Source organism: Neltuma alba, unplaced genomic scaffold, assembly GCF_004799145.2.
Source record: "Neltuma alba isolate B1F8T4 unplaced genomic scaffold, ASM479914v2 tig00010875_pilon, whole genome shotgun sequence".
Lineage (NCBI taxonomy): Eukaryota > Viridiplantae > Streptophyta > Magnoliopsida > Fabales > Fabaceae > Neltuma > Neltuma alba.
This window is the reverse complement of record NW_021635666.1, coordinates 580,404-601,511: the sequence shown is the minus strand read 5'-3', so window position 1 is coordinate 601,511 and position 21,108 is coordinate 580,404. Positions and strand designations below refer to the sequence as shown.

At 32.4% G+C, this 21,108-nt stretch overlaps 1 protein-coding gene across 1 annotated transcript; it reads right to left on the bottom strand.

Annotated features, from left to right (window-relative positions):
* Positions 1 to 573: 573 nt before the first annotated feature.
* Positions 574 to 4,631, bottom strand: LOC114759648 (RGG repeats nuclear RNA binding protein A). Its single transcript, XM_028948857.1, has 7 exons — positions 4,234 to 4,631; positions 3,354 to 3,675; positions 3,212 to 3,277; positions 2,935 to 3,064; positions 2,438 to 2,593; positions 2,286 to 2,342; positions 574 to 1,051 (listed from the first exon to the last, which is right to left on the bottom strand). Exons 1-7 carry the CDS (start codon positions 4,433 to 4,435, stop codon positions 875 to 877), a joined length of 1,110 nt encoding a protein of 369 aa, XP_028804690.1. The 5' UTR covers positions 4,436 to 4,631; the 3' UTR covers positions 574 to 874.
* Positions 4,632 to 21,108: the final 16,477 nt, after the last annotated feature.

Sequence of the window (21,108 nt, the reverse complement as noted above, 5' to 3'; positions counted from 1 at the left end):
AACTTGTAATCACTTCGCATTAGCGTTTGAGGGCAGCAGATGCTATAGCAACATTTGTACCTTTTGGCATAGACATTTTAGGCAGAGGGTTACTCACAATCCAAGAACAAGTCACACATAACCCAATTGCCTGATAACAATTTCCTTTTCGGGTATCGAGAAAATAGAACATAATCATTTGTCCGTCCATATATTTAAGGATAACCCGAAAGGCATCATCATCCATCACCATGATTCAACTTGCAAAGAAACAAAAAACGCTCTACTATAACAATCACCTGGGAAGAAAAATAGAAAGGAAATAATAATGAGGGAAAACCCTCAAAACTATTTTTATAAGTTTTCCTTCATAGTATCCTCTTCCCCCTATTTTGCTCCCTTTTTCACCTCCATCCAAACCAAGCCTCCCTGTCTTCACTGAAGGGTGGCTTCGTAAGTTTTGAATAAGTAAAGTTTTTATTTGGGCCTGAACCCAAGAAAACAGTTAAAGGTAGTTTTTATTTGGGCCTCAACAATATTAGCAGCTTGAGCTTCAGATCAAGTAGCGTGTTCTAAAGGGCGTGTAAAACCATATTTTTAAGCAAAACTGAATATTGGATATATTTAAGAAATTAAACTCAGCAACATGTTTATCCAGCGAGACATACCCCCAAGGTCAGACAGAGTTAAAGAAAGCACAGTAACAATAAAAAAGCTAGAGAGGGAGGATGAAATCATGTGAAGAACAACATAAATTTACATTTTAAGGCATAAACTTTAAATAACCTGCTAATAGAGAGGAAATCCAATTAGCATAGTTCTCCTGATTTAGAAGAAAGCACATGACCCAAAATTGAAACAAGGGGCGAGTTTGTCAGCATGGATAAGCAAAAGCTCACTTGGCACCCAAGGTTGGGAACTGCCCAGGATCTTGAATCAGTGGAGCTTGCACATTGTGGCTCATATTGCCACCATGACCTCTCGAACCACGTCCACGACCCCGACCACGACCACCTGGGTTATAGTACCTTTCTCCTTCAGCAGGCTTCAGAAACTCGTTTATGCTGACAGACTAAGAACAAGAAGCAAGAAATAAAATGAACATGGTAAATTTATTTATAATAAGAGGTTGCCAGGGAGGAAAAAACAATTAAAAAAAACTATGTTACAATGCTAAAAATATTTCATCATAAATCATACAATGGCCACAATTAGAGATCACCACAAGAAAAAGTGATCAGCAGCCCAGCAAAGCACGAGTGACAATGGAACCAAGGTACATAAATTATCAAATCACAACTCATTGATTCACACTACGGGAAGAAACGCAGGGGAACAGCTGAATGTAACAAGGACCTCAGAGAGGAAGCCACATCTAGAAAGTAGCAAATTTAAGTAGCTGCTAAATAAATACAGACACCTTCCAGCATGCTACAACAGTTTAATTAAAAGGTTTCCAAGGACATTAACAAAATTTAAACCATTTGAAAAGAATAGGCAAAACATCTGTGGAAAAAATCAAAATAAACAAACAGAACAAAAATTTAGATAAAATGTCAAAAACCCATCATTTGCAATCTAAAACAACCCCATCTTTTGTGACAAATATTAAGACGAGATGCAGGAGACAGAATTGAGAAAATTTAGTTGATACTTAGAAGGAACTATATAAAATACTATAAAATACACAAATCTTCAGTTTTACTAAAATTACAAGGACTTTTAGATTACACATGCTCCTTCCCCAAAATTAAAAGTTCAATGATGTGTTAGCCCGTTTGAAATACTTTAAAGAAATAATCTACATTGACATAAATACATTATTTAACCTTCATTCGTCCTACTAGCATTAGGAAATATGATTGCCAATGTACACGTTTGTATTACAGCATAAACGTGTGTGGAAAGTGTACTGGAGGAAAGTGTATGTTTTGAAAAAAGGGGAAACAATAAACTCAAGAAAGAATAAGCATAAATCACAAGTGAAGATAAGCAACACATATACAGAATGACATATGCTCATCTTAACAAGTGTCTGATTATTACTAATTACAGAAAAACTACTTCAAGACCAACCACTCGATATTTAACACATTGATTCTTCAAGATCGACAAACAAGTAATTGAGTAAAAATGATCACAAACCAATAAAATATTAAATAAATAATTAAATTAATATATTTTATATAGCTAAATTAAATAATGTATCTTTGGCTAGAATACAATTCTTGTAGTTAAAAATAAAGGCAGGCGCACAGTCTTTGAACGAAGACAACAAAAAGGATCAAATGCAACATGGGTCACACCTTCTTAGATTTCTCTTCCTTCTCGAAAGCCTCTTTGCGCTTGTCTTTTTCAGATCCCTACAAGGGAAAAGAATGTCAGGTGTCAAAAGATACCATAAGGCATATGAATAGCTAGAAATTAGAATGGAAAACGAAGGCCAAAATGATTTCACCAATTTAATGAAGACGTCATCATTGTCTTTCTTGCTTGACAGCTGCTGCATGGATTCAAAATCTTTAGTGTCAACTTTTCTCTCCTCAGTCTTCAGTGCTTGCAAGGCCTTCCTTTTTTCTTCCAGAACTTTCTCATATTCCTCCAAAGTCATCTCCTACCAAAAAAAAACAAATTATTTATATATTGCTCATAAGGTGTTTATAAATTTATAAAGTAAATAGTATGCATGATTGATTACAAAAGCCCAAAATGGTAGCAAAATGCTTACTAACATAAGAACACAGGTCAAGGCGTAACCCAATATTGGAAAAAAAATGCACTTTTGTGACAAGGGAATATAAAGTGAGAGTTTCTTATTAACATGAACGAGAATACAGGTTCGCATTATTCATAGACACTACAGCACATAGGCAAAAGCCCCTCCCACCATCTCCCAAAAAATCAAAACAGAAAAGGTAAATCAGCCTAAAACATTCCATGAAATAGGACACTCACCTTATCCTCAGGCTCTTTTTCTTCATCTCCATTAGCAGGACTCTCCTTGTTATCATCTCCTACATTTTCCTCAGCCGGCTTCTCATCACTCAAATTCTTTTCACTGTCATTCACAACTTCCTCAGTTGCCCTATTAAGATGACATTCAGCAAAGAAATGTAACAAGCATCAATGAAAACCATAAAAATTGAAAACAGAATATTTTAATTTGTCTGCCTACAGCATAGAATTGGAAATAGGTGCAGGAAACTAAGGGATTGTAAACTGGAATGCTTACTGCACAAGTTCATCATCTGGTGTTCCCCAGTTACCACGCCCAGCACCTTCACGCTTGAATTCATTTCTGCAATTATAAAGGGTCAAATCAGTGTTGGCAGCAACAGAAATTTAAGAAATAAAAAGTAAGGGAAAATGTGAACCCTCGTCCAGTGCCACTGCGGCGATCAAAAGCCCTCCGTGGGCGTCCCTCTTCGCCACCTTCTCCATTGCTAAATCCACCACGACGTCCGCCACGGAAAGATCCACGAGGTCCACCATAACCATGTCTTTCTACAGGCTTCCCAGTTTCTCCATCTACAAGAGCACCTTGACCAGCAAGGCCTCCACTGCCACTGAATGAGTTCTCATCATTAGAAAAATCACGATTAAAACCCCTTCCTCCACGACCACGTCCATATCCACTGCCGCCTCCTCGTACACCTCCACGGCCTCCACGAGGAGTTTCATTCCTTGCCTCCCTCACTAGTAAACCATGTTAAAAATGTCAACAATGTAAAAAATTATGCAAGAGAATCATCAATAGAATGAGCGTTAATTCAAGTTAAAAGATATACAAGGCATAAAAGCTTTTATTAATAAAGAGCAAATTGACCTTTGGAGCAGCCAAATGATATATGATTAGAGTGATGTGTTCAACACCGTCACAAACAAAAACAAGAGTTTATGGTAAATACCACCTTCTTAATCCATAAGAGGCTAAAACAATCAGTATTAAAGAAAATAAAGATCATTCTAGAGATAAAGTTATACATGAATACAAGTGTCCAGAGACATAATCAATATTCACCCACTGTTACATAAATAATTTACAGAATCGCAATGCTGACTTAGAACGTAAAAAAATAGCACAGAAGGGTCAGGACCAAAATCCAAAAGACCACATTTTCAAAAGGTCTAACAGCTAGATTCCATTTGCATAATTTCAGAACGCCTAAACTCAAAACCATCCAGTTCTCCATACCAACAGATACCAACTAAACAGGACGCGCTCCACCAAATAGAAGTTCATCAGAAGCTCACCAGCCTGAGATGGTGGGGGAGGCTTTGTAGGCAATTGAGCAGGCTTGTTCTGCTGAGCCAGAGCACGAACTCCCGGCTTGCCATGGTCCTGCCCAGGAGCTTTCTTGGGTGCAGATACAACCTTCTGCTCCTCAGCAGCTATTAGCTGCAACGGGTCCTCAGCGTCATCGCCCAACAAATCAAAAGGGTTCAAGGTCGCCATTACAGAATACAATAATACACAAATGAACCCACTTCTCAACAGAGTTATACCAAAGAGAAAGCGACCACTAAACGCTATAAAAGTAAAAATTCCATGGAATGCCACATAGATTCAGGGATGAACCAGAACGAAACGAAAGAAAGAAGGGAAAAACCCTAGCCGCAAGGGGAGTGAAGGGTGTGCAAGAGTGAAAAGCGACCGAAGCCTCATCTCAACTGAGAGAATTTATTTGTAAGTGGGCGGAGTCTCTGGGCCGCATTAGCCCTGGCTTATTGAGAAAATTATTATTATTTTTTGGTTTAATCCCTTAATTTTAAAATATATGTATTTTTAGCTCTTTTAATTTTAAAATTATTAATTTTAAATTATATTTTTATAGTTGTTTTTAAAATTACACTTAATATGTTAACATTTAATGTTAGTTTATCAAAATTTAAGATTTTAATATCATTATTTTTAATAATATTTTTTGAATTAAAAAACTAAAAATATACTTTTTAAATTTAAAAGATCACAATGAAATTTTATATAAAATTAAATGACCAAAAATATACTTTATTTTTAATTTAAAAATCAAAATATTGGTCCTTGTTGTTTTTGTGTGTGTGTATAAAACTTCAAAAGTTGGCACGTATTCGTTTTTTGGCCAAAAAGGTTCGTCCCCTGGATGTGAGAACAAAAATTATACCAACCACTATTGAAGTTAATCCTTATGTGTAACTAATATTCAAATCTTATATTTTTATATTTAATGTCTGACAATATCTCGAATAAGATTGTTTTTAATAAAATAAATAAATAAAAATTATTTCTTATTAGGAGGCATTATCTGGTATCCCGTGTCTTTTTTTGTTTTTTTTTTAACCAGCTATCTGATACCCCACATCTAGAGCTAATAACAAGAGTTTTTTTTTTTTTTTTACACAGTTAAGAACATGAGCTCAGCTCACAAGTCAGCTCATCAACTCATCAAAAATTGTGGGTTCAAGTTTGCTGGAATATAGGCCCGCTTTTATGTGCGAATGTTTGGCCCGTACTCGCGTGGCCTGAAACCATGATGGGTCACCTTTTTTTTTTGAAAAAAGAGTTACCTATTTTCCCTTTGCACAATGCACATGAAAATATAATGAAATATTTTGCTTCTCAAAACTAAATCATTGAAATATATTATTGATAACCACAAATATCAAACATTTAAATTTTTAAAAACATTAGAAAAAAAACATCTCATTCAAACATGATTTTTTAAATGAAATTTTAAGTTTAATAACTCACTAATTACAAACTGAAATATTTATATACATCAATTTACTGACTAAAATTTAAATTTCAAAGCTCATTTATTCTGTCCTTATTTCTTATCAATTTAAAAATAGAATATTTGATGGATTATGAATTATTGCGCTAGGTTGTTAGTTTAAGTATCAAACTTGATTATTTTAAAGATTATTTAATGATTTATGATTGTTGATTGTGTCAATCATTTCATTTGGAAATCATGTTTGAATTAAAATATTTTATGTTTTGGAGAATTTGAATATTTGATGTTTGTAATTATTAAAATGTATTTAAGCGTTTGGGCTTATCAAGAACAAGATTTCATTATAATTTCAGGAATATTGTATAACAAAAAATAGGGGGAACAGAAAAATAGAAATATATATATTAAAAAAAAGTGGGAGGCTTGGGTTGACTAAATGTCAGCCCATGTAAAGCCTGAGGCTCACAACTTACATATAATTTATTTTCTATGTTAAAAGAATATCTTAGATTAAATAATATAATCATGCTTTTATCTTTTCAATTGAAGTACATTTTCTCTATTTTTTTTGCCAACATTAATTATATTTATTTGGAGAGTATTAACATGGCATGGTGCTCCATGAATGCGTAACACTTTTTGGGAAGTGGTGATTCACAATTCAAACTCTTTTTTCACAAATAAAAAATTGAATTACAAAAACAAAAACCTACAAAAATACGAAAAGAAAAGGAGCCAATGGCTCATCAAAGCAATTAACATTGCATAATTCTCAAGGGTCTATTTAGTATGTTGGAATCAGGAGTATGGAAATGGAATTAGAATTGAAATTTTGAAAAATGTTTATTTGGTAGTATGAACATGCCAAATTATCCAATTTTATTTTCACCGAAAATAAGGAGAACGGGATTCCATATCATATGTTATGGACTCCAAAGTTTGGGAATCCAACTACTCATGCACGCTAATTTTTATCAAAATTAGTTTTTCACAAAAACCATAGTTTAAAAAAAACCCAAAAATTATGTACGAAATCACTTTTGAATTGAAAATCATGGTTTGAGATTAAAACCATAATTTTTCATAAAGTGATTTTTTTTTTGCTTTTGAAGGTATAAAACCATGGTTTGGTATATAAAAATAAATAAATATGAGACAAAGTTGATCAGGATCTTATGTTGGTAATCAAATTGAATATCAAATTAACTCTTATATTAAAAACTGGAGGTAATATTAATTAATTATATTTTTTATATACAATTTATTATTTCAAACAAAAATATAAATTAAAATATATTTTTATATAATTATTATATTAACTTATGCCATTTTAGTAATTTGCATATGAAAAAAATGATTGTAATAACAACCATCCACATATTCTCACTTTATTAAGATTTTTTTCACAGAAAATCTATTTTCAAAAGCCATTCTTTTAAAATTTATTCACAAAACTTATTCTTTCAAAATCTATTTTTTAAAAGTTATTCTTAAAATCTATCTTCTATTTCATCAAAGAAAAATTCAATCTATCTTCTCGATCTCCTCTTTCCCATTATGCCCCTTCTTCCATCTAACCATTTTTCATTCTAACAAGGACCAATCTAGATGGTGGCAAAACCTGTTCGATATTAGCGATACTTTTTTTTTTTGTGTGGATAAAATAGAGACACTTTATAATCATTTTTGGATTCTAGAAACCTTTAGACAATCAAAAAAATCCAAAATCTACAAATTGATACTTGAGCTATTATTCATTTGATAATTCTTCAATCTCTAGAATGTTGGAAATTCGTAGTTAAAACTAAAAAAATTGAAACGGTCTCTATTTAACGTTCTATACAATCTCTACACTTGGAAAATATAACTCATCTCAATCACTTTTCCAATTTTCTAGGAAATAATATGTCAAAAAATATACTATTAATTTTATTAAAAATATAATTTCAGATTTTTGAAACAAACTAAAAAAATGGAAAATCATATCTTCTAATATAGATATCCAAACTACATGCTCTATGACTCATTTTAAACTTTAGGATGTCTTCTAAATATTTACCAAATCTCATGGTTAAATTTGTTCATTTTCTTTGTCTCATCTTAGCCAAAATTTTGATGCTCAGGAAAGAAATACTAACTCATTGCTAGCATACATATAAGCTTACACAACATGCATGTAGGAACTTCATGAGCTTTTAAACATATTATGCAAGCTTAACATGAACTTTATATACATAGTTTTTTTTTTTTTGCCAACTTATATAGGCAGCTTTATACAACTTGTATAACTTGGGAGAATTGACAAATTGACAAAATATATAAAACATGTAACATATAACTCTTCTCTCCACTTCCTTCCTTTTGCCTTTGAAGGAGCTTGTGCCTATGCATAACAAGAGTCCAAAGAAATCACAATAGCCAAAAAACAAAAACAAAAAACCCAACTCAAACATCAAAATTTCAATGTGATAAACTAAAAGCATGTTAATACCATAAAATAGAATAAATGTAACATCCTAATTTTTATTTCTAGTATTTAATTATTATTAAGATGAAATTATTTAAATAATGTGGGTTTAGAGTAGATCAAGTACAAATTTGAGAAAATAATGGAATACGATTAAAAATTGAAGGAGAAAATCCTAATCAATATAAATTTGGTCTAATTATATTAAGGCATCCATTATTATTTTACGAAGTACAAAATTGGAGATATTATATATTTATTAATATTGAGAAGAATAGAATGAGCTTATTTTATGATAATTAGAAATTATGGTCCTTAATATAGGACCCAATTCTTGAGTTGGTTTTGATCCTAAATATAAGACTCATTTATCATATTTATCAATTTTCTCTAAATTACCCCTATGAATACTCCCTCAACTATAATCAAGTAGAAGAGGGAGAGGTGGTATTAAGAAAGATGATTATGGTGTTTTAGGAAAAATATGTCACTTTCCTTATAATTAACTAACTTACCTAACTTCCTTAATCTAATCAAATTAGTTAAATGGGTCTTATATTAAGGACTGGAGGAGTACTATATAATTATTTGAGTAGAGAGAATTTATCCAGAATGGTTAAATTTTAAGGATAAAATCCCAAATTAACCTTTTAGAAAAAAGAGAGGGAAAACCTAATAAGGCTTGATGGAATTAAATAAAAGTAATTAAAATGTTTCCCACCTAAGACATTCTAATTATAATTATCTATATATTATTCAAATTTTACTTGAGTAAAATACAAATATAGCCTAATTGTTGTGACTTTTGGAGAATCTTAGTTAATAGTGGTTAATTAAGAAAGATGTTTTAGAGATTTCTAAATGCTAAAACATGAGCGTTACATTAATAAAATTTTCTATAGTATAAATTAAAAAGAAAGAATAACAAAAAAAAAGAAAATAATATATATATATATATATATATAAAAGTGGGCTCATGCCCTTTTATATAACACATGTAAAGAAATTTACACCCTATTTGTCTTCTTCTCCTTCTTCTGTTTCTTTCACCAAGGAAAGAGATTGAGTCCTCCATTAATAGATGTTTAAAATATTATGTAAACCATTAATATTAAGAAAAGGTTAAAGGCGTGATTAAAAATTCAATAAGCTATATTTGTTAGTTAAAGGCATGCTAATCTTAAACCCTATGTAGTTAGCCTCTTAAGTCGTCAACTTTATTATTTTACATATATGTGGCTCTATCTATATAAATAAGGAAGACACTAATAATAGTAGCTAATAGTTTTTCTTAATGAATTATTTAATTTCCAGCTTTGTCCTATCTCAAATTCCTTCTTTCCTCTAGTTTTCATCTTTCTTCACCTTTTATACAATACCACAACAGTGATATCAGAGCTAATGGTCACTTAGGGTATATGCCTAAAACAAGATTTTCAGACAGCCTTTGAAGATGCATTGAAAGAATTAAGGAAGCTTAAAATCTTTCCTTGTACCATACATATTTTGACCAACCAAATTGCAAACTTGTCTTAACAAAAGGAATCTAGGATTACTAGTGAACTAGGAGGGAATGATCCTCATGTTCGATGCCAAAGAACTCATAAGGTTTAAGAGTATCAACCTCTTATAAGACACAAAAATAGAGCTAGACAATAGAAAGGTGATAATGATGAGTATTAACCTAGATAACAAAGTTTATTTGTGGCATTTGGCGTTAGAAAATAATTATGGGGATCAAACGATATCTTGAGTAGCATATAAAAATGCTCATAAAGTCTGTTTTAGGGTAGCTTCTAAAGCTTCGATGGCTACACTCAATAAGAGGACAGTAAAGAATAAGTATTGCATTCCTCTAGTTAATGAATTGTTAAATGAATTGAAGTCTGATCAATGGCTTACAAAGTTTGATTTGCATGCTAGGTAATATTAAATTAGGATGGAGCCAAAGGATACCTTAAGACTGCCTTTTGTATCCATTCAAGTCATTATGAATGGTTGGTGATGCCTTTTGGCCTTACTAATGCTCTTGCTACCTTTCAACGAGTAATGAATAGTGGTATCAAAGCCAGGTTCAATATGCTACAATTGTTAGTTAACACCTTACTAAGATTAGTTCAAATAGTTAGGATTCTGGGTTATTAGTTCTCTTGTTCAATATGCAAAGGGTGCTAGCTACCTATTGTTATTTGCCCCCCATGATGTGCTAGATCTGAGCTGTTCAATTCATCTAACAATAAAAACATTTCACTTATCAAAATGACATCATCTCATGTGAGCACATCTTGACTGCTTGTTCACACACTCAATCATAAGTGTTCGTAATTTTTTTACAAATATTAAGGTCTTCTTCCTTTTGTTTTTGTATGCCCCCAATGCAACACTCAGTCGAATAACTTCGTCCCACATCATTGGTGTTGCCTTGTCAGAATTTAGATGGGCAAAGGACTGTAGTAATTTAAATAGAGTTAAAATTTATGCCACAACTATTTTAATCATGGGACGGAGTTAGATTTCATGGTCAATCTTTTTTATAGGAAAGTGTTATTGTCATGGCAAATGACAAAGTAACAGGAAATTGTCGCCTTCTCAATTTGAATGGCCATCTACTCTCTGAAGGGTTCATGTCCATTCTGTAACACCTTATGTTTATACCAATTAACTTGCCTTGCAGAAGCATTTGGAATCACTTTTGAAGACTACAAGTTATGAAAAATTAAGTTTGAAAATTTTCTTTTACGGATTACTATTTATTGTAATCCAAAAATGTGGCAAACTTCGAAAATTCATAACTAATTGTGAAAAAATCAAAATTGAGTGATTCTAAGTTCTACAGAAAGCTCTTTGGATAAAATTTTGAGAGAAAATAGTTTCTGGACTGATTGCCTTAAAATTCAAGCCTAGTTTTTTTTTTGAAAAAGTTACTGTTCATATGGTCATTTTTCCATTTTCCACTTATTTTAGCCTAACTTTGGAAAGGCATAACTTCTTGTGTGGTTATCAGATTCAGGTGAACCAACTCTCATCTTAAAGAGAAAAATCCCATCTATTTGCTCATTGAATCTCATAGCTATACTCATTCAATTGTTTAATTTGACTTTGGTCAAAGTTTAGGTCATAATGTTGACTTTTATCCCCCTCATAAGGATAAATTGTCTTACTTGACCAATTATTTGCATACTAATTCTCCTACCATATAATCATGCATTTTAGACAACACTAGCATGCTTTCACGTATTAACACATAAGCTAGCATATATCCATAACTTAAAACCTTAAAGCATACTCTTAATTACATTCATCCAACATAAGGTTTTTCTTCATTCTTCTTCTTCTTCTTGAAGCAAACTTAACTCTCCACTATAGCTACTTCTTTTCCTTTGCTCTTGGAGGTTGAAGGCCCTAGCGTTTGTTAAGTATGGGGGTAAGATTCTTAGGGAATCTTAGTAGCACATTGCATACGTTACTATGGTTACACATCACAATGTAATTCAAGCTACATGCATACATACATACTTGAGTATTATGTACTTGCCATGGAAAAACATAACATCATAACATAACATATCATCTCAACCTTGTATAAACCCAGGTATACATACATGGAAGCATCATGGCATAACATCATAACAAATAGCAATGAACATACAATATATAGTAACTCTAATAACTAATAGAATACAAAAGCTACCTTGTTGGCTTTCCTTCCTCTTGAACTCTTTTCTCTTGACTAGATCTTTGCCTCTTTATTGTATATAGCCTATTAGGCAACCAATGACACAACATTAAGCATTATTTCAATTCCATAACTTAACATAACCCCTTAAACCCCTTTTTTCTTGACTTTTAGGGTTTATTTTTTCTAGCTTTGATTCTTGAATTTCTTGGGCTTTCCTACATAATTTTCCATGTATAATTCCAATACCATATTAATTTTATGAAAATCCAATCCCTTTCCATTGAACTTGACTTGGTCGAACCATAGGGATAAATAGGTTCAAAATTTTCATTTCAATTTTTAATGCTTCCAACATCCCCTTTTTTGGTATATACCTACACTAAATCATCATTTAAACTCATTGGAAGCATCAAATTGAATTGAAACATCTTCCCTCCTATATTTCTCAATTTGGCCGAACCATATATATAATTATAGGGAAAAGGATTCTCAACAAAACTAACACGTAATCACTTAATCCTTAACCTTTAACCATGCTTAATCTTAACCATGCTTTATCTAAACCATTCCCTATCATTTTGAATGACTTTCCATCATCATTAAAATAGCACAAAACCCACATATCATTATTATACTTGAAATAGGAGAGTTGTAGAAGCTTACCTTGCTTCCAAATGACTTTCTCTCACTAGAAATCTTCTCTTTCTCTCTCTACATGAAAATTTGCAAGAGGTTTCCTACTTGAAAGGCTTCACACAAAATGAACATGTTGGGGGGTGTTTATAGGCTTCCTTTTTCATTAATTCCACATTTGCCCTTCTTGCATAAGATTTAATCTTAGCCCTCCTATTTTTACCTCTTTCCACATGTACAAATCTTAGGCTATGTGGCTTAATATGTTGACAATGTGGCTTAATATGTTGACACTTGGATGGTGAGTCATTAGGGCTTATGTCATCTTTCTTATCCATTAAGATTAATTAGACTTTAATCAAGGTTAACTCTCTTAATTCCTTGATTAACTTGGCTAATTACTCTTCTAGAAACTTTTAACTTTTCAAAGATAGATGGTTAAATCCTAGCCATCCAATGAACCATATTTGCCACGTGTCATGATCCTACGGAAGATGACTTAACCATAATCATTTTACTTATCCTTAATTAAATTTTAATCTAACTTGATTTAGTATTTTCTTTTCCTTTTTCTTTTTCCCTTTCTTGGCCAATTTGGGCATGACATGTGTCCTTGACATTCTGTCAGAAATTTTACCACCCCAGTTATCCTGACAATCTACTGAATCGTAATATAATATTGGTTTATTTTATCTGATAGCTGAAAAATTCTAGTATCTCAAAATTCTTATATCAGATCATCATTAATTATATCTCAGTAAAGGAAACTTCCTTGATTAATTTCATAATTTTTCTCCCATATAACTCTTTAAATTGCCATTTCTGTAAAAACAGACAATCTATCAATATTAATTTAGCTTTAAATTCAATTAAAGCTAATCTCCTCATCATTTAGGGTTGGAAATAATTTTATAAATCTCCATAATTCCTAAATGAATTTATTTTAATTTTTCATAATTTTCTGAGATCTCTAGGTATTTTTAATAATTGATATTGGCCAATAAAAGGCACATATATGGTGTCACCTTAGAGGAGCATAGGAAAAAAAATAGTCAATACTATTGACCAATTAGTCAACCTTATTGTGTCACCTAGTAGAAATTTTACTCTACCGGGTAGATAGGGAACTATCTAACACTTACCTGTATTGCATTCTAATTTTTCTACTGCCCATAAAATATCTTCTGGTGACTCATATGATGACTCATCACTCTCATAAATGAAGCACATGGGAAAAAAGAAGAGAATTCAAGTTGAACTTGTCTTCCTCAAAATATCTGAGATATTTTCTAACTTTGTCTCCTAATTAAGGGACATTAATTATTTAACATTTGACTGGAGTATTTTATTCAATCCTGAACTCCAAAAAGTTATCTATTTATACCATAAAATTCATTTAATTTTGTAGAAAATCTATGAATTTTCTCAAATCATAACTCAGACCATAAGTATTTCTTTTTAAATTTCCCATAACAAACCCATAAACTGCAGTTCTGGCCTAAAAAAAAATGTTAAAACCATTCTGTTGGCCTTCTAGGATTGAAACTAATTTTATAAATTCTATAGCCTCTTAGATCATATATCCCCATTTTACCAAAATTTTCTGAGGTTTCCTTATGACTCAAAGAATTAAATCTACCTCTACATCTCAAACTGAGCCATAAACTTATAAATTCCTTTTAAGTCAACTCAAGGGCATTTTCATCATTTCTCCTCATATACAGGCCTTAAAATGTCATTTTTCATTTTCTGGAATTTTCTAGAATTTTTGGGTATTACTTCCATTTTTACCTATTCCTGGCCCGAAACTTTTCAAAATTACGGTTTTGCCCTTGGTCAAGTAAACCTTATAAATCACCCTATTATGGCCTCTATCATAACCTTTGGTCTGAACTAACTTCTTTTCTCATTTCTGAGCCTTGAGACTTCACTGGACCCTCTAACTTTCTTTACATTTTAGTCCCTAGAACTTTCTCTATTTACAGTTTAGTCCCTGAAACCCTTCAACATTCCTTTTACATTTCTGGGACTTCTGCTCATAGGGATTTAGTAGCCTACCTATCTTAGGCTAATCCATGTATTCTTAGGCCCAAAACTTGGGGTGTGACACATTCTATGCAGAAGCACCTTCTGGTTCTACTTGACATAGTGGCCTCAATGACATTCTTGCCTAGTTGAGTAACAAACATGCGAGTGCCATTACATAAACCTGTAGCTAGATCAACATTCCTCAATAACATTATTGGTGCACCAACTTTAAGTTTCAACTTGTGTGGTGGTAGGCTAAAACTGCTGATTGTGTTTAAGAATTCAGTTGTGTACAAGTTATCGAAAGAATCAGAATCTTCACTTCTCTTGCAGACAGTATCATAACTAAGATACTCGTATCCTTCACTAGGTAATAATGAACACATGTATTCATTAAGTTGATTTACCTGCTCAATAGTTGGTGCTAATATGGCTCTCTCATTAAAGAATTGATTCTGACTGAGATTTTGTTCCAAATCACCGTAAGTTGAAGACACAATTGCCTCCATTGCATTTCTATATTTAGATAACACCAACTCTTCAGGAATCTCGATATCTGCAACACCATCATGAGGTAGTCCAATCTCACTATCACCAACAGCTAGCAACCATCTTGAGAATTGCTCCAACGACATATTCCCTTGACATGTGGAAGAAGAAAAAGAAAGATGCATGTTCCTAGTCAACTTAAAAACAGTGCAATAAGACCACAAATATGATGAAGTTATACAGGCATTAACAATTGTTACTCTTGTTCCCTTTGGAATTAATGGTAATATCTAGTGAAAATCTCCACCCATAACAATGCACTTGCCACCAAAAGGTAGAGTAGATTGCATTAGATCTTTGAACGTGTGATCAACAGCTTCCATACAGTAACGTTGCACCATAGGTGCTTCATCCCATATAACCAACCTTGTACTCTTGATCAGCTTAGCTAATAGAGAATTTTGCCCTATTGAACAAACAGAGAACTCATTGATCTGTATAGGTATAGCAAACCTTGAATGTGCTATTCTCCCACCTGGTAATAATGTTCTGCTATGCCACTTGAAGCTACTATCAATACGATCTCACCTTTCACTCGTAATGCAGATGTCAATGCATTCCATAGGAATGTCTTGCCTGTTCCACCATAACCATACACAAAATAGAAAGCACCAGAAGGTTTCCTAACTGAATTCATTACCTTGTCAAATATCTCTCTTTGTTCTTCATTTAATGATTTAATCAGTTCTGTTGCCTCCTTTTCCAATTCAACCCTGTCATAATTTAACTCTTGAAGTATAAGCTGATTAGTAACATCAATTTCTGGAATATCTAATGGCATAAGCATAGGCAGAAAATCATTTAAACTCTTCCCATTTGCTTGCAACAACTTCTTTATCTCTAATAATGCAACTTGTTCTCTATGTTCTGAAGTAATTGCATGTCTTGGAACAAAGAAATATTAATAACTTAATATGGACAAACGTATGATTTAACAAAATTTGAAATAGGTGAGTGTACTTGAGGAATTTTGATCATGATATGGGATGTAAAGTAAATCATCTGACAAAATCTTTGCTGTTTCCTTCCACACAATATGTGGTCGATCTAAGCAACAACATAGTAGCATACTGGCAAACATTTTACGCAAGGAATATCCTGATGCCCACCTAGATGCTTCTTTTATGGCATAAATGAACTTCTTGTCATTCTCCAATAGACCAAGTACAAAGCAAGCTTCTCTAAAAGTTGGATAGACAACGTCATTTACCATACGTATTTCTTCAAATGACCTTAGTCCTTTCACTTTTGTAAGAAGGATACAAAGATAATATAGTTCACCTGATGATAGAGAAGCATTAGTTATTGTCCCAACTGCAAATCCTTTCTATCTAAGCTTCCATTCCCTTTTATCTCTGTGGTAAACAAAGTGATTTGGAAACTCTGCATATGTAAGCATTCTGGCCAACCCACCTTTCTCTTTAAATTTCATCCAAGCAAGGAACTGTGATTTACACACTCTTGGCTTGTCAAGTAATTCAGCAACATTATCTGTGTTTGAATAGATCACAATTTGTTGGTTTGGCAAATAGTAGCTCAATCTCTCAATAGAAGGGTGTCTATGATGTATGTCAAAGCCAAAAATCCTCCATGCTGCTTCAAATGCAAATATGTACCTAAAATTGTAGTACTTGAATTTCATCAAATATTCCTCCATTTGCATCGAAGATACCAGCAACCACTCTGTCATCACTCTTACTTGTATACTTGAACAGGTACTTGATCGATGTAGATTGATTGCACTTCTCTATATTGATGTGATCTTCAAACATTTTTAGTAATGTTAGATTATAAGGCACAACATATCGACTATCTAATAGTACAGATTTTACCTCAATTGATTTGCCATCATCTCTTCTTTGATAAGTAGGGTAACCATCTTCGTCTATCAATGTTTTGTCATTAAACCTTTTAAGGAAGTATTTGCTGCATCTAGAGTCTTTCATGCATGGATTTTGGATTGATCATCCCACATGGTCCATGAATCATGAATTTCTTAACCAACTAATACAAAGTAGGATCTAATTCCCTGTCAGAAACTTCTGCAGACATTACTTTATCTATCACTTTTGGCTCTCTAATCTTGTCACGTGGATCAAGGAACAAAAGTATATGTGCATGGGGTAATCCTCTCTTCTGAAACTCAATTGTATATACTTCTACATAAAATAAATAAATAACATATCACTTCATATGAGAATAGATGTTGTAGATATTAATTAATTTAAAGAGTGATAAACAATTAAAATTACTAACCTGCTCTAACTTTACCAAAGATTTTCTTCTTCTTTATTGTTCTCATCAATGTCTGTAACTTTATCTTGAAAACACAAGAAAGAATTTGAGGTGAATTAGATGTTGTGACCTTGTAATAATCACATAATCTTCTAATCTCTGGCTAAGCAGGGTTACACGTGAATGTGATAAAAATTTCTGGATATCCAACCCACTTGCATAATGCCATTGCATCTTGATAATTTTGTAACATCTATCGAGCACCTCTAGTGAAAGAAGAAGGCAAAATTATATGCCTCCTAGTTGATGAAGCATCCCTCTCACCACTTGTTAAAGCATCAGACAAACCTTGATATAATTCAACTTGAAGTTCTTTTTGATGTGTCTTAACCCAATGTAGCCGTTGTGCTTCAATCATATTGTACCTATCAACAACAAATTGCTGCAATAGTCTTGAAGCATATAGTAGAACAAAAATTTCATTTTCTCTTGCCATTAATCGATAAGTGAAATATTCTCGCATGCTTAGCCTTTTTCGCTTCTTTGTTCATGTAAGAGTTTCTTCTCTGTGTTTAACATCATCTCTGTACCCATCTTCACTAAAAGGAAAAAGTAATGGATATTGAAGAGGTAAATACGCTGCATGCGATTTACTTATTCGTTTCAGAGATCTTGACAGCTCTTCTATTATTATATTATATGTCATATCGATATCGCCCACTATTAATACTGCCACTTCAGAAGTAGATGGCAAGTTATACATGTGACCATCTTTATTTCGTGCATTAATAATACGCATCTTCATCTCAAATCTTTCATTGTTATTAATAATTGAAGAAGCATAATGATATTGATGAACAAATGGATTTACCTCATCCAAAACTTGTTTGATAATTGCAACCAAGTTAGGGTTAATGGTGGATTGGGTATGATGCTTGTTGCATAAAGAGTAATAGTATACATCATATATCTGAATGCTAAATAATACTTTGCAAGGTAATGATCTATTTACAACTAACAAAATTGAAAACATAAATATATTACCTAACAGCAGAAATTCTGTTTGAAACTTCATGCTCAGTATCATATATGTATAATTGAGAGTACACCAGTTTTGCACCTTCAAGTGGAAGAAGACTACCAATGCTGTGGTAATTTATACCAGACAAAATGAAGGAGTAAGGACCTTAGCCACAATTTTTGGCATGATCAATTTTACCTCCCATTTATGTAAAGGAGAACATATTATTGTATTGTCTAATATTTGCATAGAAGTTCTTGGAGTTGACTGTACTCTTGTCAAAAAACAGATGGTACAATAATGGAGGAGGTGCCTTCATAAGAGGTAATTGTACTTTTCCTTTCAAACAACATAATGAGAAGGTATTCACAAATCTTTTTTTGTCTTTCTTGACCCTTTCATTATACCAAAGCATTGCTCCACAATGATTACATTTGTGGGATGGATCACCTTCATCCATATATTCTGTATAAATATGCATTTCCATTTATTATCTACTAAACAGATCTTCTATCATGAAAGTATAATTTATAATAGACATTATCTATGGAGAGATTCTACCTTCCATGCTGATTGATAGGTCTGAGTTTCCATTAGGAGGTATCGATTGCATGTCTTCCGCACAAACATCTCCATTTGTTAATTTATGTCATTTCAATAAATTAGATAGTCAATTTGATATTTTGAAATAATAACTGAATACTGACTTATAGACATTTAAGAACCTTCATTTTCCTCATTAATCATCACTTTAACATCAAATTCGACATTGGACTTAAATAGATATGAGAAATCTGTCATTATGTAATCTATTCTATCTACATTAGCTGCAATTTGGAATAAAGAATATACAAACACTGCCAAAATTTATTTCTACAATTTGAATCAAGTAATGGACGAGATGAATTTACAAATTGAACTTTGGATCTCTGAGAAGTATTGTGACGACAAGTCTGAAGAACATAATGGATGACCATTATTGTTATCATTGATTGATATTTTGGATTGCTTGCCCTTTGTTCTAGCTCTGGAGTTACTTCGATTAGTTACTATTTTATCATTCTTTTGAATTACTCACAGGAGCTTTGTCTGCATATGAACAAAATTGTTTTAATAAATTATAAATTCAATTTGCTAAAATATTATTGTGATCTTATTCTTATAGCCAAATAAACATTGAATGTGAAACACTAAAAACATATTGAAGGAAAAATAATAGTAAATTATATAATATGTTGATGTAATCATAATGATAATATTTAACTATACATAATTCAAATGAATTTAAGGTATAGATTAAAAGTATGCCCATAACTTGAACGTCTTGTATGTGTAGCAGGTCTTGCTTAATTGCTATTATTAGTATTGTTGTCATTGGCTAAGTTGGAAAAGAATTTGAACCTTGCGCTTTTATGGTTATATACTGAATCTAAATCAACTGCATTCCCATTGCTGGTAAAAGCATAATTGCACCCAGGAGTTTGCTTGCTTATATAAACTCTACAATTGTGTTACTTTAATCTATATCTGATGAAATAATAATGTTATATACCTACTTGCATAGAATGTGGTAGATAAAATATCAGAGATCTTAAAGTTACAAGATTGATTTTGTTTGTAATAAGATGAGTTCCACATAACTTATGAGGGAACTATTTGAAATTTGGTTGATAGGTTGGAGGTAATGTTGGTGATATTTTGCAATGCACATGTTCTTCTTTGTTGCTTAGGTAGGGAGGTATCATCTAGCGGGCTATAAACTGTAGATGGTTGAGTTTGCACGTCTTCTGTATTTTGTTCAAACCTGACTGTGGAAGAATTTACATCTCCAACACGAGACTTCCTTTTAGAACTAGAGGTTGAAGTCATGTCTATAGTTACTCCATGGTTATGAGTGTATCCTTAGTAACCCACAAGTTTGCAAATACCTTCAATACTCTTGGATGACAAGAGCATCTTCATTCAACATAATGTGTGTGAGACTCAGAATAGTTCCCCTAAAATGAATGGATATAATAGAGTAGAACAAACGAATTTACCTCGGGTTGTGCATGAAGTTTTGAAGTAATGGATGTAATGCATTAAAATACAGATGGTATTAGAATATGCCATATTTTACAGAATGCAAAATAAACAACACTGAAAGAAATCCTCGTCTCAGTAGTCATTTATTGCTTGTAATAATGATGGGCAAGTGATAGTACGCCCAGCAAATAAATGAAGGGTGAGATAGTAAATGAGGTGTGGATAAATATGTGTTCAGTGGTCTTTAACTGGAAATAAAATATGGACCTTTATGCTAAAAAGCCAGCTACTATCTACAAAAAACATAAGCTGAACAGACAGAAAAGGTTATAGGTTTGTACTCAATGAACGAATACAGCACGACGTCTTGGTAATGTTTGCAATCTAAGAGAAAATATAATTATAAGTGAACAATTGTTCCACTAGATGTCTCTGCAATATATATTGTGAAGTGTGTGCTAGCAAATATATTTGAAAAGTTTACCGTAGTTCAACCGTTTCAGATTATCAATGTGTGCAATGTAGATTTTATACTTGGTATCTAAAATAAAAATTCAGTATCATAAGACTGGATGCGAACTTCTGCTTCAGTCTATTAAATATTAAACATCTAGCATTAGATGTGTCTACGCATAATTCAATCTGTTCATACTCTTTCATGCTCACATTTTATTTTGAGTGTCTATTATGAATCTTTAAATAATACCTTTTTTTTTTTATATATATAATGCATATTATTGTCATATATTTTTTGTAACATGTATCTTATCAGGAG

What these genes read in the sequence shown, in the direction of transcription:
- LOC114759648 (XM_028948857.1), bottom strand. Translation starts at nt 4,435, where the DNA reads ATGGCGACCTTGAACCCTTTTGATTTGTTGGGCGATGACGCTGAGGAC. An exon ending in AAAAAGAGCCTGAGGATAAG is followed by an intron (nt 2,594 to 2,934) that starts GTGAGTGTCCTA and finishes TTTTTTTGGTAG; the next exon opens with GAGATGACTTTGGAGGAATA. An exon ending in AGGAAGAGAAATCTAAGAAG is followed by an intron (nt 1,052 to 2,285) that starts GTGTGACCCATG and finishes TCTTGTTCTTAG; the next exon opens with TCTGTCAGCATAAACGAGTT.